General features: G+C 43.0%; 1 protein-coding gene across 1 annotated transcript; it reads right to left on the bottom strand.

Moving 5' to 3' along the window:
• Positions 1–10,825: 10,825 nt before the first annotated feature.
• LOC100279786 (uncharacterized) lies at positions 10,826–25,769 on the bottom strand. Its single transcript, NM_001384182.1, has 10 exons — positions 25,449–25,769; positions 24,019–24,131; positions 23,042–23,302; positions 22,806–22,910; positions 19,102–19,167; positions 18,794–19,015; positions 17,507–18,025; positions 16,811–17,389; positions 16,540–16,722; positions 10,826–11,268 (listed from the first exon to the last, which is right to left on the bottom strand). The coding sequence occupies exons 1-10, from the start codon at positions 25,603–25,605 to the stop codon at positions 11,158–11,160; spliced, it is 2,316 nt and encodes a 771-aa protein (NP_001371111.1). The 5' UTR covers positions 25,606–25,769; the 3' UTR covers positions 10,826–11,157.
• Between the last annotated feature and the right edge of the window lie 876 nt (positions 25,770–26,645).

The raw sequence follows: 26,645 nt of genomic DNA, 5'->3' as shown, positions 1-26,645 counted from the left end.
CAGTTGGCCACTTGGTGCGATAGCTGAGGACCAGAGCCTTTGTATCCTTGCGATACGTAAAGTTATAGCAACCAAAATTTTCGTGCATCCCGTCAGCTCTGGCCTTCGTTTGATAGTGCAACTCATGCACTCGGCAAAATGCTTCGGCATTTGGGTTCATCCCTTGGCTTCGAAGGGCCCAGATGAAGATGTTGAGCCTAACAATAGCATTAGGGGTCAGCTAATGAAGAAAGATTTCATAATTATCCAAAACTTCTCCAATCATCTCGTTCAGCGGAAACCATAATCCTGCTCTGAAAAAACTTTTGAAAACTACTACTTCATCATCTTTCAGCGTCGGAGTGGTTTCTTCCCCGGCAAAATGAATAAGCTTCTTCTCAGCTTCTCCGAAGTAGCCCAGTTTCATCATCATGGGCACGTCGGCTTCAGACACAGTAGATTTCTCAAAATCCAGGTGGTTGGGTTTTGATGGGATCAAAATGTTATAATCTTCTTCTTCTTCATCAGCATTTTCTTCTTCCTCAATATCAACCTGCTCAGCTTCGGCGCCAGAAGTACCATCGTCAACAGTTCCCTCTATCACAACTAAGCCCGATTGTCTCATGACTTCAGAAATTGGAGCTGTCTCGGTGGCTTCAGTCTCCTCTCCTTCACGAGTCACCCTCGCAGTCGAGCATACTCTGGCCATCTGATGGATTTTTGCGGTTTTTACAAAGCTGATGTTTTTTACAGTTTTTGACGAAGCTAATTCAAAATGATGGTTCGCTCGAGAATGCAGTGAAAAAGCTTCGGCTATGGTTAAATTTTTCAAAAGCACAACTGTGCAATGGCAATGAATGTTGTGGTAACTTCACACCTACCCGTCTGTTTATATAGTGCTGCAGGTGGGAAGGTGAATCGCCAAGTCGCCCGCACCCGCTGAACAGTCACCCGCACTCGCTGAACGGTGGACCACTCGGCGCTTGGGAAGTGAATCGCCAGATCATTTGTACCCGTTGTGTGGTGGGACACCTCGCGCTCGAAATATTTTAATCGTTTCTCGGCAACGAGCTTAGGGAAGGTGTTTTTCGGACCTTCGGCATTCTGAAGGCTTGGAAATTTTTCACGAATCAAGCTTGTTATGAAAAACGATCCAGCACCGCGAAGGGGCTACTGTTGGGGGCCTGCTTCGTCGCCGAAGGTCCTCTAAGCAGAAACAGCTTCGAAAGATCAGCATATAAGCAAACACAGCGCGAAGGTACACGCCGAAGCTACAGTTCAGGGAGCTTTGGCATAGTGACATGCCTTGAGACGAAGGGCTGCACTGACTTAAACAGGAAAAGACCAATCAGTCCATGATAATTTGTGTCATGATTGTAACTAGTTATCAAGGACATAAATGTAATTTTGACTGGGCTACGTCCCGTGCCTATAAATAGGTGAACAGTACCCCCGTACTGTTCACGCTAACTTGTATTCGCTCGTGTGTCACACTTGGACTTTTGCTTTCTGTCAAGCCGAAGGTACAAATGTAATTCAATATTGTTCATGTTCATTCATGATGATATAATTAAGATATATTAATGATGTCATATGATTATTCATGTTATCTCTCATGTTTCACATGCTTCTTCTTTCATTAATATATACTACGATGATGAAGGTACGTCCTTCATGACCGTCATCTGAAGATCATTATATCCTAAGGGAGATAATGCTTCAAAGGACGAAGGGCATTAACCTTTAATATTTTGTGTTGCCTTGTTCTTAACTCATAGCATTTGAGAACAAGTCCCCAACAGATTCATTGGGAGTACTCTCCTACTATTGCTAGAACTGAACTTTGTAGATTGATAGCTAGAGAGGATCTTCCTCTATGGTTTGGTGAATCCGATGCCTTTCAAGAGTATATAACTAGGGCTCATAACCCAAAATTTGTGAAATGTTCTAGGCAAACTACTGCTAGAGATCTAATTAAACTGTATAATGAACATGTACTTAAATTGATTGAAAGCTTTAAATCTGTTTCATCGGTTGCTCTTAATTCTGACATTTGGAGTGGTAAGGCCAAAGAGGATTATCTCTCTATCGTTGCTCACTTTGTGAATTCAAATTGGGATTTAGAAAAAAAAAGGTTGATTGGTCTTAGGTTAATTGTTGGGAAACATTTTGGTTCTAATATTGTTGAATGTGTTAACATTGTGGTAGATGAATATGACTTAACTGATAAATTTTTGCTATTACTCTTGACAATGCTTCATCTAATAGAACGGTTATGTCTTTTCTTAAGCCATTATTATTTGGTTATCTTGGTTTTGCAACTATTCCATTACATGAATGTTGTGCATGTCATATTGTTAATCTCATAGTTAAGTCTGGTTTAAAAAGGGGAAAACATTATCTTGAGGACTTTAGAACTTCTATTAACTTTTTGAATTCATCAAACCAAAGAATTGTTGCATATAAGAGTTATTGCTTGAGTATGGGTGTTTCTCCTAGAAAATTTGGTGTGGACATGGGTGTTAGATGGAATTCAACTTTCTTGATGCTTAAGCACCTTGTTCCACATAATACATTTGTTGTTTATATTCAAACTAATTATCCATTATTAACGGATGATGTTGTTCCTATGAAAGACAATTTCTTAAATACTGGAGAGAGATACCTAGTCTATATGTATTTGCTTTCATTCTAGATCCTAGAGCTAAGATGAGAGGTTTTCATAAAGCTCTTCAGCGTTTATCTACTCTAATTGGTACAGATTACTCTAGGTTTCCTCAAGATGTGAGGAAAAAGTCAAGTAAGCTCTTTCAGGTATATGAGACAGAGTTTGGTGATGTATGCTTGCGTGCACATCAACCATCAACTACTAGTATTGAAGGTAAGAACAAAATGGCCTGGGATGATATATATGGTGATGACATTGCAGATAGTAGTGTTCCTTCTTCATCTGCTGCTTCTTGGGCAGATACATCTCTGTCTGAGTTGTCTTCATACCTTGACATTGATACTGTGAATCAGTTTGATGACAGTTTCAGCATTCTTTCCTGGTGGCAAGACCATAAACTAACTTACCCTATTATGTCTATCCTTACTAAAGATGTGATGAATGTCCCTGCATCTACCATATCCTCATAATCTACTTTTTGTTTGGTTGACAGGGGGATCAAGGAGCATCGTCGACGGCTTACAAGTGACATGGTGGAGGTCTTATCCTCCATCAAAGACTAGGAGTTAGCGGACTCTCACATGCAGCATAATCTAGAGAGAGACCACATATATTGAACCTGTACTTGAGAGCATAAGCATAGAGTGATTGTCTTGTTGTAATGTGCCTTGTTGTAATGGACTAATGAACTTATGGAACATTAGAACTTAGGAGCTAGCTATAGTCTTTTTTTCCTAGGGTTTTCTCACGAGGTGTGAGTTTTTTACTAGAAAGGTTTTTAATGAGTTAGCATTGCACACAATAGCTCCAATATAATCTTTATTTGAGTAAATTGTATGTGTTTTGTGCCTAATAGTTCATTTGTATGTGTATTTGAGTTAATCTGCAACAATTTTGTGTATATTGATTAATCTGCAACCATTTTGTTTTTGTTGAGAACTACGTTACCACGGATCACCAGATCCGCTCCCTTCCCTCCCGTCAGCAGTAGAGGCGCGAGAAGTTATAGAGGACCCACCCGTCTCCTTCCCAGAAGCACGATAGAGGAAACACTCGAGACACATGATATAGGGTTGGGCCTCTGGCCTCTTTCTGATCTCTGTATTATGAAGGGGTGTACAGGTTCCTTATATAGAGATATGAGACCCCTCAGGGGTAAAACAGGTATTTGCCCACATAACCCTAACTAGAGTTACTTAACACTCCCCCTTGGGCGAATACCGTGACCAACACATGCCTCGTTAAAACTCCAAAAAAAATCAGTGGGAAAATGTGGAGAAAGAGTGCATGGTGATACAAATTGCATTTACACTTTGTTGCCTTGTTAAAAACCTCATGTGAGAAACTTCAAGAAAACTCACCAAGGGAAAAGAGTACAACAGCTGTCATCGGAACAGATTTCGATCCTCTGGGATCTAGATTCTATCGAATCTTCTACAAGGGCTAACTTTTAGAAATGTGCTCCCCCTGATCCTTGCAAAACTGTATCAATAAGGCAAAACATCTTCTTCTAGAAGTATATGCACATAAAGATTTAGCAAACGGATTGCATATCCTTGCAAGGACTATTTCAGGAACTTTACCTCTACTCACTTCTAGGATATACGAGGTAAGTGCACGTATCAATATAAATAATGCACTTTGACTGATGGTGTTCGATCGACTAGATCTATATATTTGATAGAAAGTTCCATAAAGGTTCACATATTGATCATCAAGCTCACGCCTCAGGGCATAGAATATGACATTTATTGTCTCACGGTTGTGATCAATATAAGCATTCGCTCCCCCTGACGATGACATCTGTCAAAGTCGTTATCCCTCATAACTCAAGCATAATCTTCAATATATGTCTCATTGTTCATCTGGAATAACGAGAATGGATGAGGTTGGGGTGCTATCATTTTCTATCTTACACCACAATTTATACATAGTTGTGCAAAGCAAATAACATGTCCTTCAATAGGACTTAGGGGATAATATAGTTGCAATAGTACATATTCTAAATATGACACATCGCTCCAAGCGTTCATCTTTTGCAACATCTATGATGGTGTAACAAAAGTCCATCAAAGATCGTAATCCATCAGGGATTTTTCATCGATCAGATACATCGTTATAGTCTGTCATTCTGGCACAATGGGGATATTTTGCCAGTAACACCTAAACATTATAGGTTTCTGCCATCAGGGCTTTAGAGGATACCGTAATTCCACATATAGTGGAAATTACCATGAGTAAAACTCATGGAATGCTCATGTGCTTATTCGGTGAACTTCAAGTCCTATGGTACCTCATCTTATTCCTTTTCGGGTCTGTATGGGTCTTTATCCCTTTATAGGGATTATCAAACTTTGGTGTTCAACACAGACTTTGTTTCTTCTAGATAGGTTCCATCTGGGAACAATAGTCTCAACTAGGAGATATTCTCCCTACATAGGAGAGTGATCATTCATCAGGAATGTATTATTCGGTATGAGATTTATATGTTGCATATTTATAATTCAAAGATATGAGTCCTCCTAGGATCTCATGACGGATCTTCAGAATCCTATTAACTGCATATTTTAATTCATGCCATTTGCCAGATATATTACATAGCAGAACAGTGTTTATTCAACACATATGTGGGATGGGTCTCTCACAAGACCACTTGAACCATCGCATTCACCACACATTATTTCAATAGTGCCCATAAATGTCCGAACTTCAAGCTCGCGACTTTCATTTTGCGATTATTGGTTCAGTCTCGATTGCATTTATCAATGACCCGATAAGAGAGCTTCAAACACTCATGCCTAGGACTTTGTTTTGGATCCCTTTGCAATCTATAGAGGCAATATAGGTGTCGACACATTTGTCTCCCCATTTAATAATGATCTTCGTCATTTCCCAAAAACAGAAGATTCATTGTTCTGTATTCCTAGCACAATGATATTGTGCGCATTGCTAGGAATTTCATCATCAAGATGAACCTCTTCGTGAGACAACTCACCAGCAGGGCGAGTTCATCGGAGGAGAGTTATTACAGACCACGTGAATATGCAATCAGTACATATACTTTGACTAAGACCAATGGATCATATTAGCAGGCGTCCCCGAGAATAGATCAAATGTCAATAAGTAAAATGTGGATATGATATTAATCCCGGGTATATCCACATCTATATCAAGTAGAAGCATTCAAACCAATATGGTTACTCCTCAACAATTTCTGGCAAACTCCATATACACAGGAGTACACACCGAACGACAGATTCAGTTTGGCTTTTGTGCGTTTAATAGAATATCGAGGCATTACACTATATGGGCATTCCTCCCCCTAATGACGAGATGTTCTAAAAGCATACATATAAAATCCCCAACCACAATCATCCAGTTGTGGCCAATGCATGCTATGTGGTGATTTATTTGGGAAATCTTACGCACATTACAGATAGGGGTTTTATGCAGTGAGCTTTGGACTTAGATTAATGTAGTGGCATGAATACTACATATTTGTCCTTCAACATGAAGGGTTAGTCTCAACATCCAGCGAGACACACAACAACAAGTTGCTTCATGGTTACAATTCTGCAAACTTATATTGTTATTATTACCAAATACACAGTCAGTTATTAAGATTTAGACTGATATGCGCAACACTATTTTATCCATAAGGGTCCTTCAGGGGCTCATGCATACCATTCGTCGTTTGGAGCCAAAAGTTGACTTCAGGTCAACAAGTAAAATGACCATCAGGTCTAGCGCTCACAAGGACATTCACTGGTTGCATTGTGCTTTCAAGCACTTATGAAAAATATGTGTGTATATAGTGGTAGTAAAGTGCACGGCATCAGCCCAATGCTGCCAAGCAGAGATTTTTATGTGCAAAAATGTATAGTCCATCTCGTTTTATAATTACCCATGGTTTACCCAATTACTCATATCGCTCTGAAATTGGGTATCGATTTATGCAACATTTTTAGGTATAATAATTTTGAGAGAGAACTTATAACAATAGTTAATTATTTGTGGTGTTGCCAGTAGGGCAAACATTTCTCCTCATATTATATACCAAATTGTTCTATAAAGCATTATTTTGATCTGTTCGTTGTTCGGCAAAAAGAGAAGCTTTGGATTAGAACAGATAAGGCCAAGAATTCATTTTTATCTGGGAAAAATCACCATATAACTAGATTTTCATGAAACAAATGATGATAACTTTTTGGCATGAACGAAACAAGACTGGTATCCGCCTAGGATCCGTCTTCAACAACAGATAGTACTGCTCTCATACGAAGAAATCATCAGGGGTAGAGAGGATACAACAGGTCTCTGCAAGATCTTCATATTTCCATCACAAATTATCATCACTAGTAGTCTAGTGGTCAAGACATATGGCTCTTCTGGCTCCGAGGACCAAGGACATGTTAATGTCTAATTTAGCTTCAAGCTCTGTGGTGATGTGGGCTTTCATAGTTATTTGTCTACTCTTCTCACTTCTGGTAGATCAGAGGTAGATAATGGTAAGCATGCCAAAGGGTGGAATTCAGTGTAGTTCGGCTACATAAACCCCAGGTATGTGTCCATTCAGGACCGACCTTTACCATTTAGCTTATAGTATATACCATACTAGTCAAAGGACTATCCCAAGTCAATTCATCGACTATAAGTATTTACAATTCTGAGAGATGTATGCAACACAAGCATAGAGGTCCTAGATTGGACGAGTAAAGTGGTTCGACGGGAACACACAATGGTTTTTCACACAAACATTGTGAAAAAATTCTCAGAATTACCTTTCGATGTACTCGCAACTTCGTGTTGCTAAGGTACTAGCCATTTATCTCAAAGTTCACTTCATGTCGTTCAGCGACAAATAGCAATGTGCCAACGTCTAGTTGAGCAATGTATGACTGAGATTCTAGCATTTATTCATCTGACAAGGTCTTATTGCTTACTAATAAAATCCCAATTTGTGATGTTTTTTGTGCCAAAAGGCTTTCATGCATTAATATTGAATTTCTTCAGGTTACTTCGGGTAAAACTTTATGCACGAGGAGAGAGCAGAGATTTAACCTATCTGTGTTTCATTGTATTTCGATTTAATTTCCCAGATTTAATATAGTTGTTATGTCCACTTGGAGATATATATAAATATACGATGCCACACAACACAATCAAACAAAATATAGAGTGAAAACAAAATTGTTTACGAAGGTTGCGTTATGATGTGACTTCAGGGGCTTGAACAACCCACCATAATCCATGCGAGTACAAGCTCTAGTGTATCTGGCGTCAACGCGTGTGCGACCATCAGGGCTACGACAACACAACAAGCCTTCGTAATAAGCGCAACAGGTACAATTATGGCTCGATAATCGGGGTACACGATAAGTCCACGCAACGTGCGCAACAGACGCAATTGTGGCTCAATGATCACGGCAGACATACAGTGCCTACAGGGCATGCGAAAAATACGCGACTCAGTGATGTCGGTTCGACTCAACGGGAGTGGTCCGATTAAGTGAGAGTGCGATATAGCAATCACATAACGCAACCAAGTTTGAACGGCACAAATACTGCGTCTTGTTGCCAGGGCGCAGTCAATATTCAGCTAATGTCATAACTCAACTGATAATAACATAGCTTGATCAGTGTGTCCGAGTACCTCTATAATATTTAACCGCTCGACGTGAGTCAAAAACTCAACATAATATAAATATTTAGAGCGATTTAAGTATGCACAATACAGCCTTCGTATGTATTTTAATTTTCTGCTAATTATCTACTACAGGAAATAAAAGCAGAAAACAAACATAATAATTAATGCATAAACATAACATGTCATGTGTAAAAGGCATTTCTCGTATTTAAGCATGCATTTTACTAATTATTTGCGACAAAAAATAATTAATTAAGATATAGATTACTATATAATATCATGCATACAATTTAAAATTGACCTCCCTCAAAAGAGGAGGCCGCGTGACAACACGAGGCTAAAGTGCACGGGCAACGTAGACCCCGAACAGGCCCGAAATGCTGGCCGGTGGAGCACATACGTGCACATGCACGTAGGTTTGTTTGGCCATTTCCTCTCTCGTCCAAAGCACACGTCTCTTGGTAGTGGGACCTCGCCCCTTTCTACGCGCGCGAGATTCGTGCCAGATCTGCATGGCATTGACCCAGTACCTTGCGGGCGCGTAGGCAACCACCCTTTACCGAGTCCTTTTTTCGTGCAGCCTGGGAACGGTGGTAGCCTGAGGCTGCATGGCAGCTACGCCGCCAACGGCTTGCCCGGGGACGAGTGGGGCAACAACCGCAATACGACTACGACTGTGTGCATGTGCATGTGCATGTGCATGAGCATGAGCATGTTGCACGGCGGTGTCAAGTCCATGAGCATGCTGCAAGGCCCAGCCTACGAGCCACGCCTCGCCAATTTCGGCCTCGCCCACGTCCTAATAGCCACGAGCTCCAAGCTCGAGTAGGGCATGGCCAGCAGAGCCACCGTCGTATTATTTCTTCACCGTGAATAGTGGGGATACATGCAAGCGCAGGACCACGACGGTAAGTCTGTGGCATCCCCGATGGTGCCGACGCGTGAGGCACAGTCAGGTAAAGCGACATAGGCGGTGATGGTGCGTTTGTTTTAATTCATCGAGAACAGGAGATTGGAAAGTAAATCAGATATCCAGTCTCGAGATTACATACCATGTTTCTCGATCTAGCGCACGGTTCACAGCACTTCACAACAACATAGCAATAACAGTAAACATATCGTTCTATTGTGTAGAGAGAGAATCGAAACATGTCGCGTAGGACAGTTCGGCTAGGTCGAGGATCTGCCGGCTTGATGAAGAGTTGATGCAAATCCAATCCCGCAGCAACGTCGAGATAGAGCGTGCTGATAACGTGTTGAGAACTACGTTACCACGGATCACCAGATCCGCTCCCTTCCCTCCAGTCAGTAGTAGAGGCGAGAGAAGTTATAGAGGACCCACCCGTCTCCCTTCCCAGAAACACAACAGAGGAAACACCTGAGACACATGATATAGGGTTGGGCCTCTGGTCTCTTTCTGATCTCTGTATTATGAAGGGGTGTACAGGTTCCTTATATAGAGATGTGAGACCCCTCAGGGGTAAAACAGGTATTTGCCCATATAACCCTAACTAGAGTTACTTAACAGTTTTCAAGGCCTAGCAGCAGGGCCGAGCCAGAAGTATGTGCCACAAGTGCGACCGCGCAGGGCCCAAAATTTTGAGGGGCCAAAAAAACTTCTTAGCTCAGTAGTAAGCCTAAATAATATGCATCAATGAGCAGACTAACATTGCACCCTCTAAACTGAACTCAGTTAGCAACTAGACTATTGCTCTTCAAACACATCTATTAATATGTATGTTTATTTATATACTCTATTACAATATAATTTCGTAAAAAATAGATAGATTTAAAAGAATTATCTAGTAAACCTTTTGCAATTCAGAATACATAAATTCTATTACAATATAATTTTAATTATATTTTTTTTATAAAATAGGACCTCTTTTAAAGTTTAGTACAGGACCTTTAATTTTGTCGGCCCGCCCCTGCCTAGCACGACTGTAGTGCTCACCGTTACCCATAGCAGTTGTGTCGTGCCTAGGTCACGCACGCGTTGGTCATGCTAGCTCAGCCCAACACGAGCTACCCTGCCTAATTCGGGCCATGCCTAATTCGTGTCCGGGATAGGTCATGCCGAGCGAGGACATATAGGATATATTTGGTTTACTGACTAACTTATCACATCTTGTCTAACTTTTATGCTTAAGGTTAGTTATTCAATTCGGACGACTAGTCTTAGACAAAGTGTGACACATTTTGACACAAACCAAACAGGCCCATTACGTGCCCAGATTTTGTTGAGAATAGCTTCCCCACAGCGTATCACCTTACTTCCATTACCCAAAAACTTCAACAAGCAATCTTTTAGTCCCAAACAAGTTGAGATAAACTAGAGTTCAAACCCAACAAAAACCACAAATCAAGGTTCTAAATTGATTTATTCAGAAACAAAGAGAATAAAATAAATAAGTGATCAAGTGTAATTTAAGAAATTGTGCCAATTTCAGAAGACGCCTTATAAACTGGACAAAGAGTAATAATCTACTCACATCACAAAATATCATATACCATCGTTAAGAGAGTATTTTGAGCCTAATCAAGGAATTATATTAACAAAAGCTACATCGGAAACCTGTGTTGACCTCTCACATATGCCATCAGGACGCCCAAGGTCCACCAAGATACATGGAGCCAGTCCAAGAAGCACGGCAAACAGACAAATCAATAATTCGATCAAAATATGCTTCTAAATTAAGAGGATTATATGTACAACCGTGTCAAAGTCAAACACGAGCTTCCAACCAATATGAGAATCAACCATCGCCAGGCCTCTACATAGGTTTGGGCCTACCTAGGACTCCTGAGCAAATTGCACTCTTCCACAGCATAAGATTGCCAGAGAGGCGCCCAAAGGCACATATTAGAGAAGCTGCTGCCTGAGCTGTTGGTTCTCCCTTCTTAGTTGCTGCACTTCTTTTGTCAGGCCTTCCACCTTTTCCAGGACCAAGTTCAGCACGCCTGACATTTCCATCTGTTTCTCGCAGAAAGATTCATTATGTCAGACAAGAATGTGTAAAAGAAAAGGGTAAACTAAACGATTGAGCATATAGAACAAACACGCATTTTGAAATCATATGTATGGGTTCAGTACTTCAGACAAGGAATCAAATTAACAGTGACAAATGTGCGATCTCATCTAGTGTAAGACAATTTATGACTGCCAAAGGAATGCAAAACAGAAAAATAGCACGTTGCCTTCCTCTTCCAGAATCAAGAAAAATAAGAGCAATAGTTTATTTCATTGGTAAATATTCCTAGTGTTGACTAAAAAAGAAGCGCACTGGTAGGATTTCTAGTCCTACCAGGTAAATATTCCTGGTAAATATTCCTGGTAGGATTTCTGCGAACTGGTAGGATCTGTCGAAGGAAGTATGGGTGAAGGGAGGACAGGCTATGGCCTGGAGGTGGTGGCTGCCTCTTGGGCGCCGTAGTCGCAGGAAACGGCGCACAGCCGCACAGGGATGTGGATTCCAGCTCCCGTGAGGAAGCTGGCAGAAGATATCTGCTATTGCTTACCTTCTCTTGATTACAAAGTCCTAATTATATAGGCGCCAACCGTCCCCCTCCGCGCCAAGCGTCGCCCCTCCGCCGTGGACCGGAACCGCGCCTCTTTGCGCGCGGTGGGCGTGGGGCCGCTCCACCCCTCCGTCGCGGGTCGAGGCCGCGCCGAAACCTGTCGTGGGGCGGCTCAGCTATTATGCCACGGACCGGGCCACGACTCCCGCTAAGAGGCCACGCCGTCGGGCCTCCCCTCGCCTCGGAGCTGTGCCACGGCTCCTCGCTCTGGGTCGCCCCTCACCATGGAGCGGTGTTGGGCTCCTCACCGTCGGTCCTTCTTGCGCCATGGAGCTAGGCTAGGCCGCCGCCGGCCCTTGCCCTGCCTCCTCGTGTCGTGGAGACGGGTCATTCCTCCACTGCTGGTCGAGTCGTCCGCGTCGAGGTGGTGAGGAGTCTTCACTCCTGTCCCTGGTGTGTATGGTTCGCCGCCAAGCAAAAAGGTCGTCGTTGCGTCGCCTCCTCGGGCAGCAGCATCGCCATCTGTCGTCATCCTCGTCGTTGCATCTACACGCTGTCGACTCCGTCGGTGCGCGTCTCCTGCGCACGGTCTGCGAGCTACGTCGGCATACCCGTCGCTGGTCTGCACCGTGTTCGTCCTCGAGTTCTTCGCCAACAAGTACCGTCGTCGAGTCTCTTCTTCCTATGTGTCGTAGCTCTCGTCGCTGCGACTCCAGGATCCTCGATGCGTCGCCACGCCTACGGCCTACCTCTTCGCCTTCGTCTAGCTCATCCTTGTTGCCAGCATCGTCGTCTCATCCTCGACTATTTCGTCTAGTCCGCTCTGACAACTATGAGCTACGACAGCACTCCCGTCGTACCGCACTACAACCATCATGGAGGTCTTCTTTGTTGGTCCCTTCAGACGCTGACATTTGGTTGGGCCTTCTACCTAGTACGTGCGGTACTGGCAACAACGGCACATGCATTCGTCTACGACACGTTTCCAGGTGTGGCAAACCTGGAGCACACCTCGTCCACGGCGGTTTGACAACATCATCCTCGGCATCAGCTTCTTCCTCTACGACAGCATCGACTGTGTCGCCGTCTTCGTCTATGGCTCCTACACCACCATCACCCTGGCGCGTTGCGGGCCTTCCCGCGTCTTGCGCCTACCCCGCGACTTGTGCGTCTTGTTGTCTTCGACATCCTCGACAGCTACATCGACCACAGCTACCCAACGCACGGCACCACAACACAACTACTTGTCCTCGCGCTTGGCTACTTCGACATCGGCACAAAGGGCTACCGCCTTGCTTGGGCAACCTGGTCGGCTTCCACTCCAGCCACAGCATCTGGCATCGACCATTACGACTGCGGGAGGGGGGTTTCAGATCGACTGCTTCTACAGTCTCATCGTTTGTGCTGCTCCCGCTATGACTGCGGGGGGATGTTAGAGTATATTAGGTAACACCGAATATGGATAGTTTAGGATTGATTGTAATCCCATGATAGCCTTCCTTATCTCTAGGAGAGGCGACTTGCCCTCCAAGCCATGTACTCTTATATAAACAGCCCAAGGGCTCAAGCAATAAACATCCCACACATTATACGCATTCTCTCCTTCCTTCAAACTCCACTACCAACATGGACAAAGACATGAAAAGGGCCCATAAATTGGCCTTAAAATTTGCCAAAGCAACTCAAATTAGAGGAAGAAGCGGCATAAAAGGTGAAAGAGAAAGATAAAGAGAGTAGTTTATTAGTTATCTATGAATTATGTAATTTTTATTTTTATGTTTAAGTTATATAATTTTTAATTGTTTTTTTATGAATTATGTAATTTTATCTCCTTATTTATGTAATCAGATGTATTTTTATTTCAATAAAATAACGTAAAAGAAAAGTTGATGTGGTGTTGAGGTGGCTGTAGGCTGAGGCTAAAGGATGTGCACCGGAATCTTGTGCTAGATAAAGACTAATGAGGGTCAATAGCACGATTGATAGCTGATCTGGCGGTAGATACAGACCCTATGGTTGGAACCAACCTTGTAGTGCAAGGACATGCAGGTTCGGGAAACTGAATATTTCATGCAACTAATACATTATTTCAAAAGGGTGTGGTTATCACGGCAAAGGAAAGTACTAGGGGTAGAGAAAATAAAATCAGGGGGCAGTTGTCACAATATGTCTACTTTAAATTAAATCTATATGAAAAAACAGTGCAGCTTTACTATTGCTTGTATTGGAGTGAATATTCTATGTATTAGGGCTAACCCAACAGGGTAGCTATATAGTGTTTACATGGGCCACATGGGCCTAGCCTTAACAGGCCTAATACTCTAACACCCCCCCGCAGTCTGGACTACCGACGCAGCGGAGTACACAGACTGGACTCAAAAAGAAGTACATCACACAATAGGAATACTCTAACACCCCCCACAGACTCAACTAGCCACTACTGATGTTGAGGCTGGAGCGAAACTCGGCGAAGGTCGAGGACGGAAGACCCTTGGTGAAGATGTCGGCAAACTGGGAGGTGGTCAGGACATGGAGGACCCGAACAGCACCGGCAGTGACATAATCGCGGACGAAGTGTAGATCGATCTCTACATGCTTGGTCCGCTGGTGCTGCAATGGGTTGGTGGAGAGGTAAACTGCGCTGACGTTGTCGCAGTAGACCAACGTGCTCTTGGAGAGGGGACTGTGAAGCTCGGCGAGGAGCTGCCTGAGCCAAGCAGCCTCCGCCACGCTGTTGGCCACGGCACGGTACTCCGCCTCTGCACTTGAGCGGGAAACGACCGGCTGGCGCTTCGACGACCAGGAAACTAGGTTGCCCCCTAAGAAGACGGCGTAGCCGGAGGTGGAGCGCCGAGTGTCTGGGCACCCGGCCCAGTTAGCGTCAGTGTAGACGACCAGCTCGGAGGAGGTAGACCGGTGAAGAAGCAGCCTGTAGTCGACGGTGCCCCGGAGGTAGTGGGGGAGGCGCTTGAGAGCCGCAAGGTGGGGCTCCCGGGGGTCGTGCATATGGAGGCAGACCTGCTGCACGGCATAAGAGATGTCCGGCCTGGTGAATGTGAGGTACTGAAGGGCACCGGCAAGACTCCTGTAGTCGGTGGGGTCCACGACTGGGTCACCCGTGGCCTCAGAGAGTTTGGCCTGCGTGTCGACAGGGGTGGAGCAGGGCTTGCAGTCACTCATCTGGGCCCGCTCCAGAATGTCAAGAGTATACTGTCGCTGGTGAAAGAGGAGTCCTGAGGGGCGAGACTCAGCAGTGACCCCCAGGAAATGGTGAAGCACGCCCAGATCTTTGACCGGAAACTCCCGCTGAAGGGCGTCAACGAAGCGGCGAAGAAGTGACGGACTAGAGGCGGTGAGGACAATGTCATCCACGTAGAGTAGCAAGTAGGCAGTCTCTGCGCCATGATGGTGGACGAACAGAGACGTGTCTGACTTGGCCTCCACGAAGCCCAGTGTCACCAGGAACGTAGCCAGCCTGGAGTGCCACGCCCGGGGGGCCTGCTTGAGACCGTAGAGGGACCTGTTGAGCCGGCAGACCATGTCAGGGCGAGAGGAGTCCACGAACCCCACAGGCTGACAGCAGTAGACGGTCTCGGTGAGGGCGCCGTGCAGGAAGGCTTTCTTGACGTCGAGCTGGTGAACTAGCCAGGAGCGAGCGAGAGCACCGTGCGGACGGTGGCCGGCTTCACAACCGGGCTGAAGGTCTCATCGTAGTCGACTCCGGGGCGCTGAGTGAAGCCCCCGAAGAACCCAGCGAGCCTTGTACCGCTCCAGGGTACCATCAACCCGCCGCTTGTGTGTCCAGATCCACTTGCCGGTGACGACGTTGGTGCCGAGCGGACGGGGCACCAGAACCCACATATTGGAGTGAATATTCTATGTATTAGGGCTAACCCAACAGGGTAACTATATAGTGTTTACATGGGCCACATGGGCCTAGCCTTAACAGGCCTAATACTCTAACAGCTTGCACAAATATTATCATGTATTAGGCCTTATGAAACACTACACAAGGCAGCATAAACATATGCAATATGTTGGTGTTTAGTTGTCCTACAGATGCATGTTGTGTTTAGTCTCTACTATATTTAAGTGGGAGTTTCTTCATGCGTCTACCTCTCAGAGATTCCCTCCCATCCCACACGCAGAGAAAAACCACCGTCGCCAAAAAAATATACGTGAAACCTGGCGTTCGATCCATCAACCTCAACCTCCCACACTCAGGTTCTAACCACTGGAACACACATTCGCCTGTACTCTACAAAGGATAGATATTATAAATATTATGAATATGGAAACTGTAGTAACACACGGGCAACTGACTGGTAAGATCGTATTTGGCTGCCTATATTTTGTTGCACGTGATCACCTCCATGTTCTAGAAGTGGGGGGATAAGATTCCATTTTTGTGGGCCTCATCAACTTTTGCAAGCCTGTATTGCCTAAGACAATCAAATCTAGCATCCCAACTAATGCAGCATTTGGCCTCCTTTCAGCACTGTGCAAATCTACACAGGCCTCAATGGGACACAGGTTAACTGCACAAACTAATGCAGGCAACCAAGCGCAACTTATGATGCTTCTGCCCACAGATCTGTTTGCATGGGGCATTGGAGCAGGTTATATAGGTGTGCCATTGAGAATAAAACAAAGTCAGCTTAAAATCAAATTTGAATCAAAACTCGAAGCACAAAGCAACCCCAGCATATTGAGCTAGAAATTTTACCTCGTGCATGTGAAACTGTCTTAAAAGTTCAATGTGGAGATTTCTCACATCCTCATGGATGGACTTCTGGACAGACCCAAGAGATTCTTCAAGCATGCGCTGCACATACTGAAGTGAGAAGGAAGAAGCGCCGAGTTGATCAGATGAAGAACCTGTGTTCGCCAGTTGTGGTGGCACTACCCCCTAATAAATAAAATATATCAGTTCAGTAAACCATGCTGTAAAAATATTTAGGCATACTAGTTGCACTAGTAAACAAGAAATTCTTTACATTGCTTGCTAAAGGGATTGCAGATGAAGAGCCAGCTGCTGTTTGTCTTGACAAAATGTTACTGAGCAACTCATCTTTTGCTTCTGCTCCTGTCTTCTTTGATTTGGGTGAGCCAAATGCTGAAGCTAATCCATCACTAAAAACAGATGATGAGCTCATTCTATCAGTATATGTTGTGGGTCTCCACAAAGAAGTGGATTGTGCTGCTCCTAGTTGATCAGGAATCACAGATGGCATAGTTTTTGAAACATATGATGAGGGAAGTGAACTCTGAAGATTAGGAGAGGATGCGTCCAGGGAAGAGGATACATTGTTCAAGATGCCCTTGTTTTGTAGATTCATTAAAATGTTACTTGTAAGAGAACCCTTCAGTGAGTGACTGGGTGCTGAAGCTGGATCTTGTGAGGCTGTAAATGCCAAGCCACCAGTTGGAAAGGCTGAAGACCCAAAGCGTGAGATCAGTTGACGTTGAGTAAGCCTGTCTGGTAATGCATTTCCAGTTGCTGGCTCTGGCGAAGATACAGACAGTTCGCTCTTCCATGATGGCATGGATGTAGTAGTCACAGATGAGATGCTATCCTGTACAATGCAAACATGTATAACAACATCAGAAAAAAAAAACTAGATGGTTTATGATTTCATGATGAGGCATGTGCCCCCTAAAACATAAGCATATATAAGTTTTTCATGAAGGACCTGTCTTGCAGTAGACCGCCAATCTGCAATCGGATGTGGCTCATCATTGCCTTCCATATACGAATACTTCCTGGTTGTTGAAAATTTCTTTTCTCCTGGTTTATCATCCTTTTTTGCATCATCACTTCCATGCTCATCCCACCAGTTGCCACTAGATGGTGTGAAAGGCTGGACATCAACAAGTGGAGAAAATACATCCATATCATCCTTCAGATTATAGTTACTAAGAGGAGCCTGTAGCTTTGATAACGGTCCACCAGTCAGCGGACGAGTTCTATATGGTGTTTCCTCCATAGTAGAAGAATTTGAGGCCGAAAGATAGCCACTTGTGTTTGCTGTCAAAGAGAGAAGACTTGTAGTGGCCACCCCAGAACCAAGGCCTGTAGGTGTTGCTGAAGGCAAGGGATCTGGCATAAGAACAGACTCTTCATTAGTTCCCCCAAGAAGAGCAACTTCAGAAGAACTGTTCTCATTAACAACGACAGGCTTCGACCGTTGCCAGCATAAACCTGTCACAGCCTGAAATTGTAATTTCAGGAATGTTAAAAAAACAAATTAAAGAGTAGATTGTAGGTGTAAGAATTTCGTGAAGGAGTCTTTATGTAAAACCATCAGTACATTTTAATCATTAATTTGAATAAGATACCTTTCAATTATCAGGTTCTGCATGACAATGATTCAGCAAAAATAAATAGGAATGTATTTCATTGCCAGAGACTTCTCGCAACTAAATAGTACAATTCTACTTTCATCCTGGGATTCTTTGTTTCGAGAAAGAGCATTGTTTTCAAGTCGTCCGATTAATCGCGATTAGTCGCGATTAATTGTCAAAGTCGGTTTGGACCAGTCGCGATTAATCGTCCAAGTCGTCCGACTAATCGTGATTAATCGCGATTAATCGCCCTAGTCGGTCAGCCAAAACTACTAGCAAATCGTCCGACTTGAAAACATTGAAGAGTACAGAACATTGTTCGAGAAAAAAATAAAGAGCACAGAACTACAAATATGATACGAAAAGGTGAAAAGACCTCCACATCATAACAAGAAAAGAAAACACTTGTGCCAGTCATTCAAAGCAAAGAGTTCCAATCATACTTGAACTACATCAGAAAACAGATGTACCGGGCTAACACAAAATAATAGTACTAATCGATATGTTTTTCTCAAGTGGAACTGCTATACCATGACGTGGAAAAATCAATGAACAAAGTACAACAGGAAACAGAATTTTCTGCAAGCCAACAACAATTTGCAGACCAAAGAGAAAAGATGATTGTGGTTTCTCACCTCAGAAGTATTATATGCACGAAGGATGGTCAATGGCTTTGGTTTTCCTCGAATATCATAGAACACCACACGTCCACTGTTAGTGCCCGCTGCTATTATAGTACCATCATCATTATACGCCAATGAGGAGAATGGGGCCTCATGAGGAATAGTGTGGGCCGGCCGTCTTGACCCTGAATCTAAAGTGTATAACTTCTTATCAAGGCCCACTGTAGCAATTATCTGCAAAAGTAAAATATAAACATCAAGAGTGGAAAGACATTATCCATTCAGACATTAAATGCCAGCTGCATTTACAACCACAAAACCTTATCACTGGATGGTGAAATACAAACACCACTTGTGGGTGCAGAATGTTGCTTCAGCCATGAAACCTGCACAACAGTGGTTACTCGTTAGTCAATTCAAGAAAACTAAAGCAAGTATAAGCAGAAGAAAGCTGATCATGCAGATCAATTATTTTAATATTTCTGAAACAAACAATGATAACCAGTGTATATCAATAGATTATATGTTTAAATCAATTCAAGCAAGTAATTTTATAGTACCAGAAACAACGGAATAATAATCACAGCTACATAAAGACTCAAGAGTCAAAATGACTACTACATGTATTTTACCTTCAAACCTCTGTCAAACAAATAAAAAAACAAAGAAATCGGATTTTAAGTTTCCAAGAAACAAATAGTCCGGGTGGAAAAAAATATAGCCAGAAATGTTCTTAAATGCACCCTGTTCCACCCATCAGGGAACTGGTCAGCAGCCTGCCTCTGCAAATTTGGTAAACACAGGAGCTAAGTGGCCAGCCCATCAGTTTGGCCAGGTCCAACTTCTAGCTAGTAGCTCCATCTCAGGTCTGGACGAACTAAAATAAAGTGTCTTGAGCTTCTATTTTTAAATGGAAAGAAGCTAGTACACAAACATGAGAACAGGGCTTGGGCATTAATCAGGGTTGTTCAACATTGGGTCACCAAACACTTATCCATTTTAATCACTAGGCCAATGAATCCCTAAACCCTTCACCGACCTTCCTATGTTCAACCTGCATGTCCAGGTTGCCCTAGATTCCTGTTTGCAGAATGTAAAATTATGCATAAGCTGGCCTTTCCCACATGCCCAGAAAAGCTGGTTCTTTAACAAGGTGATGTACAAAAAAGCTGGATGTTTGGGGCTCTTTTATAGCTTTTTACAAGCAGGGGCGGATCTGCGTCCGGGGCTGCCCGGGTTGCAGCCCCGGTCGCGGCCCAGTAACACAGTGAATATAGGCCCACAAAGTCAAGGAAAAAAGAGCAAGTTCAGCACATCATCCGCTTCTCAGCCCCTCATCTCGGCACCGCAGTCCGCACGCGTCCAGCCGCCGCTCGCCCGCTCGTGCTGCGCCCCTAGGCCCTAGCCGCCGCCCTCCCTCACCTCGCCGGCCGTCGCGGCGCTGCCATCAGGCCTCAGTGGCGCTCCCCCGCTCGCTCCCTCAGTCAGCCCTCGACCAGACCACGCCCACGCGGACGTGGCTAGCGGGCCAGGCCATCGCGGGCGGCCGCGGCAGCAGCTCCTGCCTCCTGGCCTCCTGCTTTTGCTAGTAGTCCCATGTTTGCTAGGTTAGTAGGTTAGTGGTGTTCCTAAGCAGGGGCTGAATTCCCTAATTATCCTTGGTGCCTGGATTCTTTGGAAGCACAGAAATAGCTGTGTTTTTCATGGGCAGAATCCAGACCTGAATTTGGCTCTCAGGAAAGCTAATCAAGAGAAGGATGTTTGGAGGCTGGCCGGGGCTAAGGAGCTCTCCCTTCTTATTGCCCCTATCCATGGTCTTTAGTTGAGTTTAGATGGTCGATCTGTTTTTCTTCTAGTTTCATGGATCCTTTCGTGTATTGGTGTATGTGGCCACCTTAGGTGGCTATGTTAGTTTGTATTGTTCGTTTCGGTCCAGCTTGGACTCTTCTTTTCCTCTTAATATATAGATGTGCAGTTCTCCTACGTGTTCGAGAAAAAAATTACATTTGTAGGGATAAGATGGATAAATTTCTGATCAAGAATCAGAAGAAAGATGCTTCTAATTATAATACAATTGGAACAAATGGGTTTGTGTTCATATTACATCTTATGATAAGAGTATTGGGAAGGACTCAAGATTTATCACAATGTTTGCAAAGAAATAATCAAAACATTGTGTGTGCAATAGGATTGAATGGATCTGTGCTAAGGAATATGAATGACATGAGGGAAAATGGTTGGGATCCCTTATTTGAGGAAGTGAAGAGTTTTTGTACCAAAATGAACATAGTAATCCCAAATATGGATGATACAATACCAACTAGAGGCATATCAAGGTGTCGTGGTGCTAAACTGGTGAGTTACTACCATCATTTTCATAATGGAATTTTCATTGTTTTGATTGATCAAGTTCTTGTTGAGTTGAACAACCGCTTCCCTGAAAGATCAACTCAGTTACTTGGATGTATTGCTTGTCTGGATCCAAGGGATTCTTTTGCCAACTTTGATTTAGACAAGTTAATTGAGCTATCAAAGATTTATAGGTGCTGATTTTAGAAATTATAAATGTACATGCCTTATGGACCGACTTTTATTCATTGATGAAGTTAGAAATGATGATGGATTCAAAGATTCTAATGATCTTGGACACCTTGCTACAAAGATGGTTTAAACAGATAGACACATATTTCAGTTTAGTGTATCATCTTGTTGAGCATGCATTGATCTTGTCAGTGGCAACTGCAACTGTTGAGAGAGCCTTTTCTCCTATGAACATCATCAAGACTAAAAGAAAAAACAAGATGGGTGATGAATGGATGAATAACAGCATGATATGCTATATTGAGCGGGATATGTTTGTAGATAATAAAGATGAAAAGATTTTGAAACATTTTCAAGGCTTAAGAACTCGGAAGATAAATTTACCTCACAACATCAACTCATGAATGGTATGTATTGATTATTGTATTTGTAGAATTCGTATTTTATTTTGGTCTACATATTTCTTGAATGTTTAAATTATGCCTTGCTTCTTGTGTCATATTAAACATCAATTAGATTCTTTTTGTTTGGTTTAAAAAGTTTTTATAGCCTTAGCTTAGTACCCCCCCCCCCATCAATCCTGAATCCACCACTGTTTACGAGCATCTACCATTCGTCATCCTTTTCCTCCAGCTCCAATCCCTGATGCTGCAGCCAAAAAACAAGCACACATGCAACCCCAAACTGAGGAAGTCACCACACCCGTTAGTCACAGCACCCTTGGCACATAGGCAGCTCACATGATCACAGCTTTTCCTACCATGCCACACATGCAGCTCCCATAGCCAAAACTAGGGCATGGCAACTATGGCCACCTCCAAGAGAAGCAAGCTCACAAGGATATCATAGGGGAGCTCAACAATGGATGGGATCTCAACCATTGGAGAGCGACAAAGCAGACAGAGGCAGTGTGGCCGTGGCGAACAGAGGCAGAGGGAGATCAGGCGAGCGAACAAGCTTGCTAGTGGCAGACAGTATAAGAAGCTGATCTGCCCCCACTGGGCCCTGCTGAGAGGAAAATTCAAGGGAAGTTCATTTTCGAGAACCATGGGAAAAATATCAGCACAAGCTACGTGTTTGCACATCGTGGGCTTATTCTTAAACAAATGCTGGTTGAGACTTGAGAAGCTGTGCCTAACAGGGCCTAGGTGCCCTATGGAGGAACTAGCTGGTACCCTACTCTAAGCTTAGCACCCTTTAGAATACATGGAGCTAACACAGCTTTCTCTACAGACACTACAAAAGGCCATGGTTCAAGACAAAATGTTGGTATGCACAAGACAGTATAATGACTGTATAGTATATAAATAGATAGATAACACTACTGTCAATTTTTTAGGAAATACCATAATAACTTTCTCTATCATCTATATGATAAGCTATCTTGAAGGCTGCATCTTATTTTTATTTTAGCGGTTAACTTTATAACACTTGAACAACCAAAGAATAAGTATAACATCAGCAGAACCCCGAATTCTGATACCTTAGGAGACTTTGCAGTTGTATCCCAAAGATGCACAGAACCATCATCTCCAGCTGTCACCAATAAATGCCTACTATTTCGTGAATAATCAAGCACTCTCAGAACCTGACCTTGCATAAATAATGCAGGAAAACTAATAAATTCAGAAAGTCCATTCTTAAAATTCAGGTACTCCTAGGACCTAATGTGAGGCATGCACATTTTACGTAAAAACACAAAGAAGTAAATCAATTTACCTGTCCGTTTGGATCGCTAAGTTCAGAAACACGTGCTCCAGAAGCAAGATTATGAAGAATCAGGTCCCCCTTCATGCTGATCGATGCCAAATGTTCATCTTTGCAGTTATACATTACGCCAGTAATTGTGTCAGTGTGACCGCTTAGCCATTTGATACATCTCTTACGCTGCAAATCCCATATCCTAACAATATGGCCACTTCCACAGGAACAGAGATATCGAGAACCTTTGTTGCTAAAGCTGATAGAATAAATGCACTCCTAATAAGAAAGTATAGGTTGCCAGGATTAGCCATGGGCACAGGTTTACCAAATAAAGTTATAAAGGATTGAAATACCATCAGATGATTACTCAGTAATCCCATGAATGCACGCAGAGAGAGAGAGAGAGAGAGCAGTGCCATATGTTCAATTGCTCGTGTTAGATGCTGGGTAGGAAATTTCAAAGGAATCAAGCAGTACAGTGCAGCTTTTATTTATTAAAGTGGCTAAACATTTAAACAATAGCATATTAAATCTATATTAGGGTGTAAAAGAAAGAAACCCAATAAAACAAACAAACATATATAGAAAAAAGATGTCATTATAGTTGCCAATGTTGCTTTGTTGTCAATGCCAAGAACTCTAAAAAAACCAAAATTCAAATGGACTAAAACACAAAAACGTTAGTGCTAAAATGAACCAGATATTATTCGGGTTGATCGTTTCATTTTTGTACTCAAATAAAATGTCTAGGCATGTCATATGCATGTAATTAGTCCAAATTTAGCATGTTTGCCGTTAAAGGAAAAAGGTAAGAAATGAATAAGCAATATAGCAATGCCTATGAACAAAGATGTGAAATTTTCCGTCATGGCATTGCTAATAGATAAACAGGTAGCATTTTCAAAAAAATGCTAGATAAATCCCCAATAAGAGTGCACGTGCATGTTGTTAGGCATAATACATGAGCACATAATCATATTAATGTCTGATACCTCTATGTCATCACCACGGTCGACAGTTGATGTTGGTAGTTGTCCTACATTTTGACCCTTCTTATGCCACAATGAGATCTTTTTATCATCGCCAGCACTTGCTACAATAAGATCTGAGGTTAAGAGCAAATGATTGTTAGTGCCAGTGCTTCTATTTGCAGCTTTACAGTGCAATACAAGGAATCATTTTTTCAACATATTGAGGTTCTGTTTCAAGCATATAGAGGATAATGTCTTGTAAATATATTCAGTTAGGGAAACAATGGAACGCTAAATGTAACATAACAGATGTTACACTAAAAAAAGAAAACAAAAACTGTTTCTTAGCGTTTACTTGTGAAACATAGAAAAAAATATATTAATAAAAGTACTCTATCATTCACTGCAAGAAAGAAATGGATATCCTGTCCTTCACCATAGCATGTCACTAGTTTTGGTTGATGCATGTGTAAGCATGTAAATACAAATAAATAACATGATCGAAAGGCTAGAAGTTGACATTTTAGCCTGATTGCTCTAGGATATATTGCAAATAACTCCAACCATTTGCACGAAGGTAACCAAAACTAACATCTGTGGTATGATAGTTTTTCTAAGGAACATAAATTGTATGGTTTGTTTGGTGAAGCTACAACTTCAACTTCAGACCAATAGATGTGTAAGTTTGTTACTTCGATAGATACTGCTGTGTGAGATCATAGAATTGCATTGTAAAGTAAAAACATAAAGCCAATAGAATGTGCACAGCAGTGCAGAATAAAATGTCAGAAAGTGTAAGCACAGTACAAAAGTGCTTGCCAGCTCAATCTCCAACAGACAATCAATACTCTGCATAGTTCCTCTGAATATTAAACTGCAAAAATGCACTATCATGTAGTTCTCAGAAACAAATTTAAGCAGTAGAAGCAGTGGTGCATTCGATTTTGTTGAAATTGGTTTTCTTTTTGGGAAAAAAACTCTGATTTACTAATAGAAAAAAAATACCAGTAACAGAGATAGGACATGCATAACCTCAGTAGCCCCAAATGGCATCCTGATTGTAGACAGTGCATCAGCGTCTATGGAGTAAGATAAAGCTCATCAACTAATCAGTGCAAAATTCAGATCAAGAGCATCAACAGGCTGATGGCTCAGGGCATGGTCTTACACTACCTACCAGCATAACCACTGCACTAAATGGGTACTATAAAATCTCAAAATTGCAACCGCCCCACTTTGCAATTCCGCCGCAATATGGGAACGGCAGTCCCCTGATCCAACCATAATGTAGCAACCGACAATAAGCGATCTCAACGAGGATTCAAGTGTTGGATCGAACCATCAAATGCTAACACGTACGGAGCTCGCAGCTACAGATCCTCGCGTTACGAAGCAAAGCGACCGAATTCAGGGGATCTGACTATCTGAGAGCACGGGTAGGGGGCACTCACTGGTGTGGTTCCACTTGACGGCGTTGACGGGGTGCGCGGGCGCGGGGGTGTAGGCGAGGACGCAGGGGTCGCCGGTCTCCACCGTGACGTCGAAAAGCTTAACCGTGTCGCCGCCGCACGTCGCCAGCAGCGGCGCCGCCGGATCCACGAACCCCATCGCGCCACTGACGGAGGGAGCTCGAGGATTTGGGGCTGGAGACAGCGACTGGGTGGGGTTTGATCGTTTGGAAGTCCGGCGGCGGAGGTGGGGCAGGAGCAGATTTGAAAAATGAAATGGGGTTTGGAGAGTTTTTTTGTTGGGTTCGGACCCTTGTGACTTTGGGAGTGGAAGTGGCTATTGACATTGGGAGAGGAAGACGAGAGCGGACGCGGGACCACCTAGGGGCCCGGCCGGCTGGCTGCCACAGTGGGCCCTATCTGTTCGTGCCCTTTTCTTGTACTGGACGCTTGTTCCGGACAGCAGACAAATTAAACTAGTAACAGAGACAATTAAGATTATACCATTAGTTGGTTTTACAATTATAATTTTAGCCCGTTTTTCAGTGATTTTATCCATCTAATTTAAAAACGAAGGTACTGTTTGACCCACGCTCAACGTCGTTAGTTAAAATCAGAATTATTGATTAAAAATGAAAAATATGAAAAGAAATGATTGAAAGGTCCAAACCACCAGCCGCCTCCTATTTTGTACGGGTGCAACCCAACAAGAATAGAATCACAATTACATGATATAGCGAGAGACAAAATCATAATAGATTGCATAGGTATTTTTGTCTTTTTCATCAGATTTAACATTACGTAATGACGCAAGCAGGGTTTTGTTTTTAAAATAGAGGGGTAAAATAAAAAAGTTGAAAAATGAGGCATAAAATCACAATTGAAAGCTAGAATGGTGAAAGCATCTAGGCCCCTGGTTGGTTTTAGTGATTAATGATAACGTAATATTATATGTGACTAACGTGTGTTTTGCAGAGACAAATGGTAAGTTAGGTCGCATGACAGGTAGAAGTACTACAATGTGAAAACAATCCCGGAGATAAGAACTCGAAGCGACGGCTAAAACGACGAAACAAAAGGTGAAGGTCTACAGAGTCCGAGTGTCAAGGAGATGTGGACACTCGCGGTTTAGTTAGGTCTTTTATTCTCTTTTAGCCGTACTATAAAGAGGGGTTGTCGATGAGTAGTTTGACCAAGAGA

This window comes from Zea mays, chromosome 2 (assembly GCF_902167145.1).
Source record: "Zea mays cultivar B73 chromosome 2, Zm-B73-REFERENCE-NAM-5.0, whole genome shotgun sequence".
In the NCBI taxonomy this organism is placed as follows: domain Eukaryota; kingdom Viridiplantae; phylum Streptophyta; class Magnoliopsida; order Poales; family Poaceae; genus Zea; species Zea mays.
Note: the sequence above shows the minus strand (reverse complement) of the source record. Positions and strands in the feature narration are given on the sequence as shown.

What these genes read in the sequence shown, in the direction of transcription:
- LOC100279786 (NM_001384182.1), bottom strand. Translation starts at nt 25,605, where the DNA reads ATGGGGTTCGTGGATCCGGCGGCGCCGCTGCTGGCGACGTGCGGCGGC. An exon ending in TTAGCGATCCAAACGGACAG is followed by an intron (nt 22,911 to 23,041) that starts GTAAATTGATTT and finishes ATGCAAGGTCAG; the next exon opens with GTTCTGAGAGTGCTTGATTA. An exon ending in TTTCACCATCCAGTGATAAG is followed by an intron (nt 19,016 to 19,101) that starts GTTTTGTGGTTG and finishes TTACTTTTGCAG; the next exon opens with ATAATTGCTACAGTGGGCCT.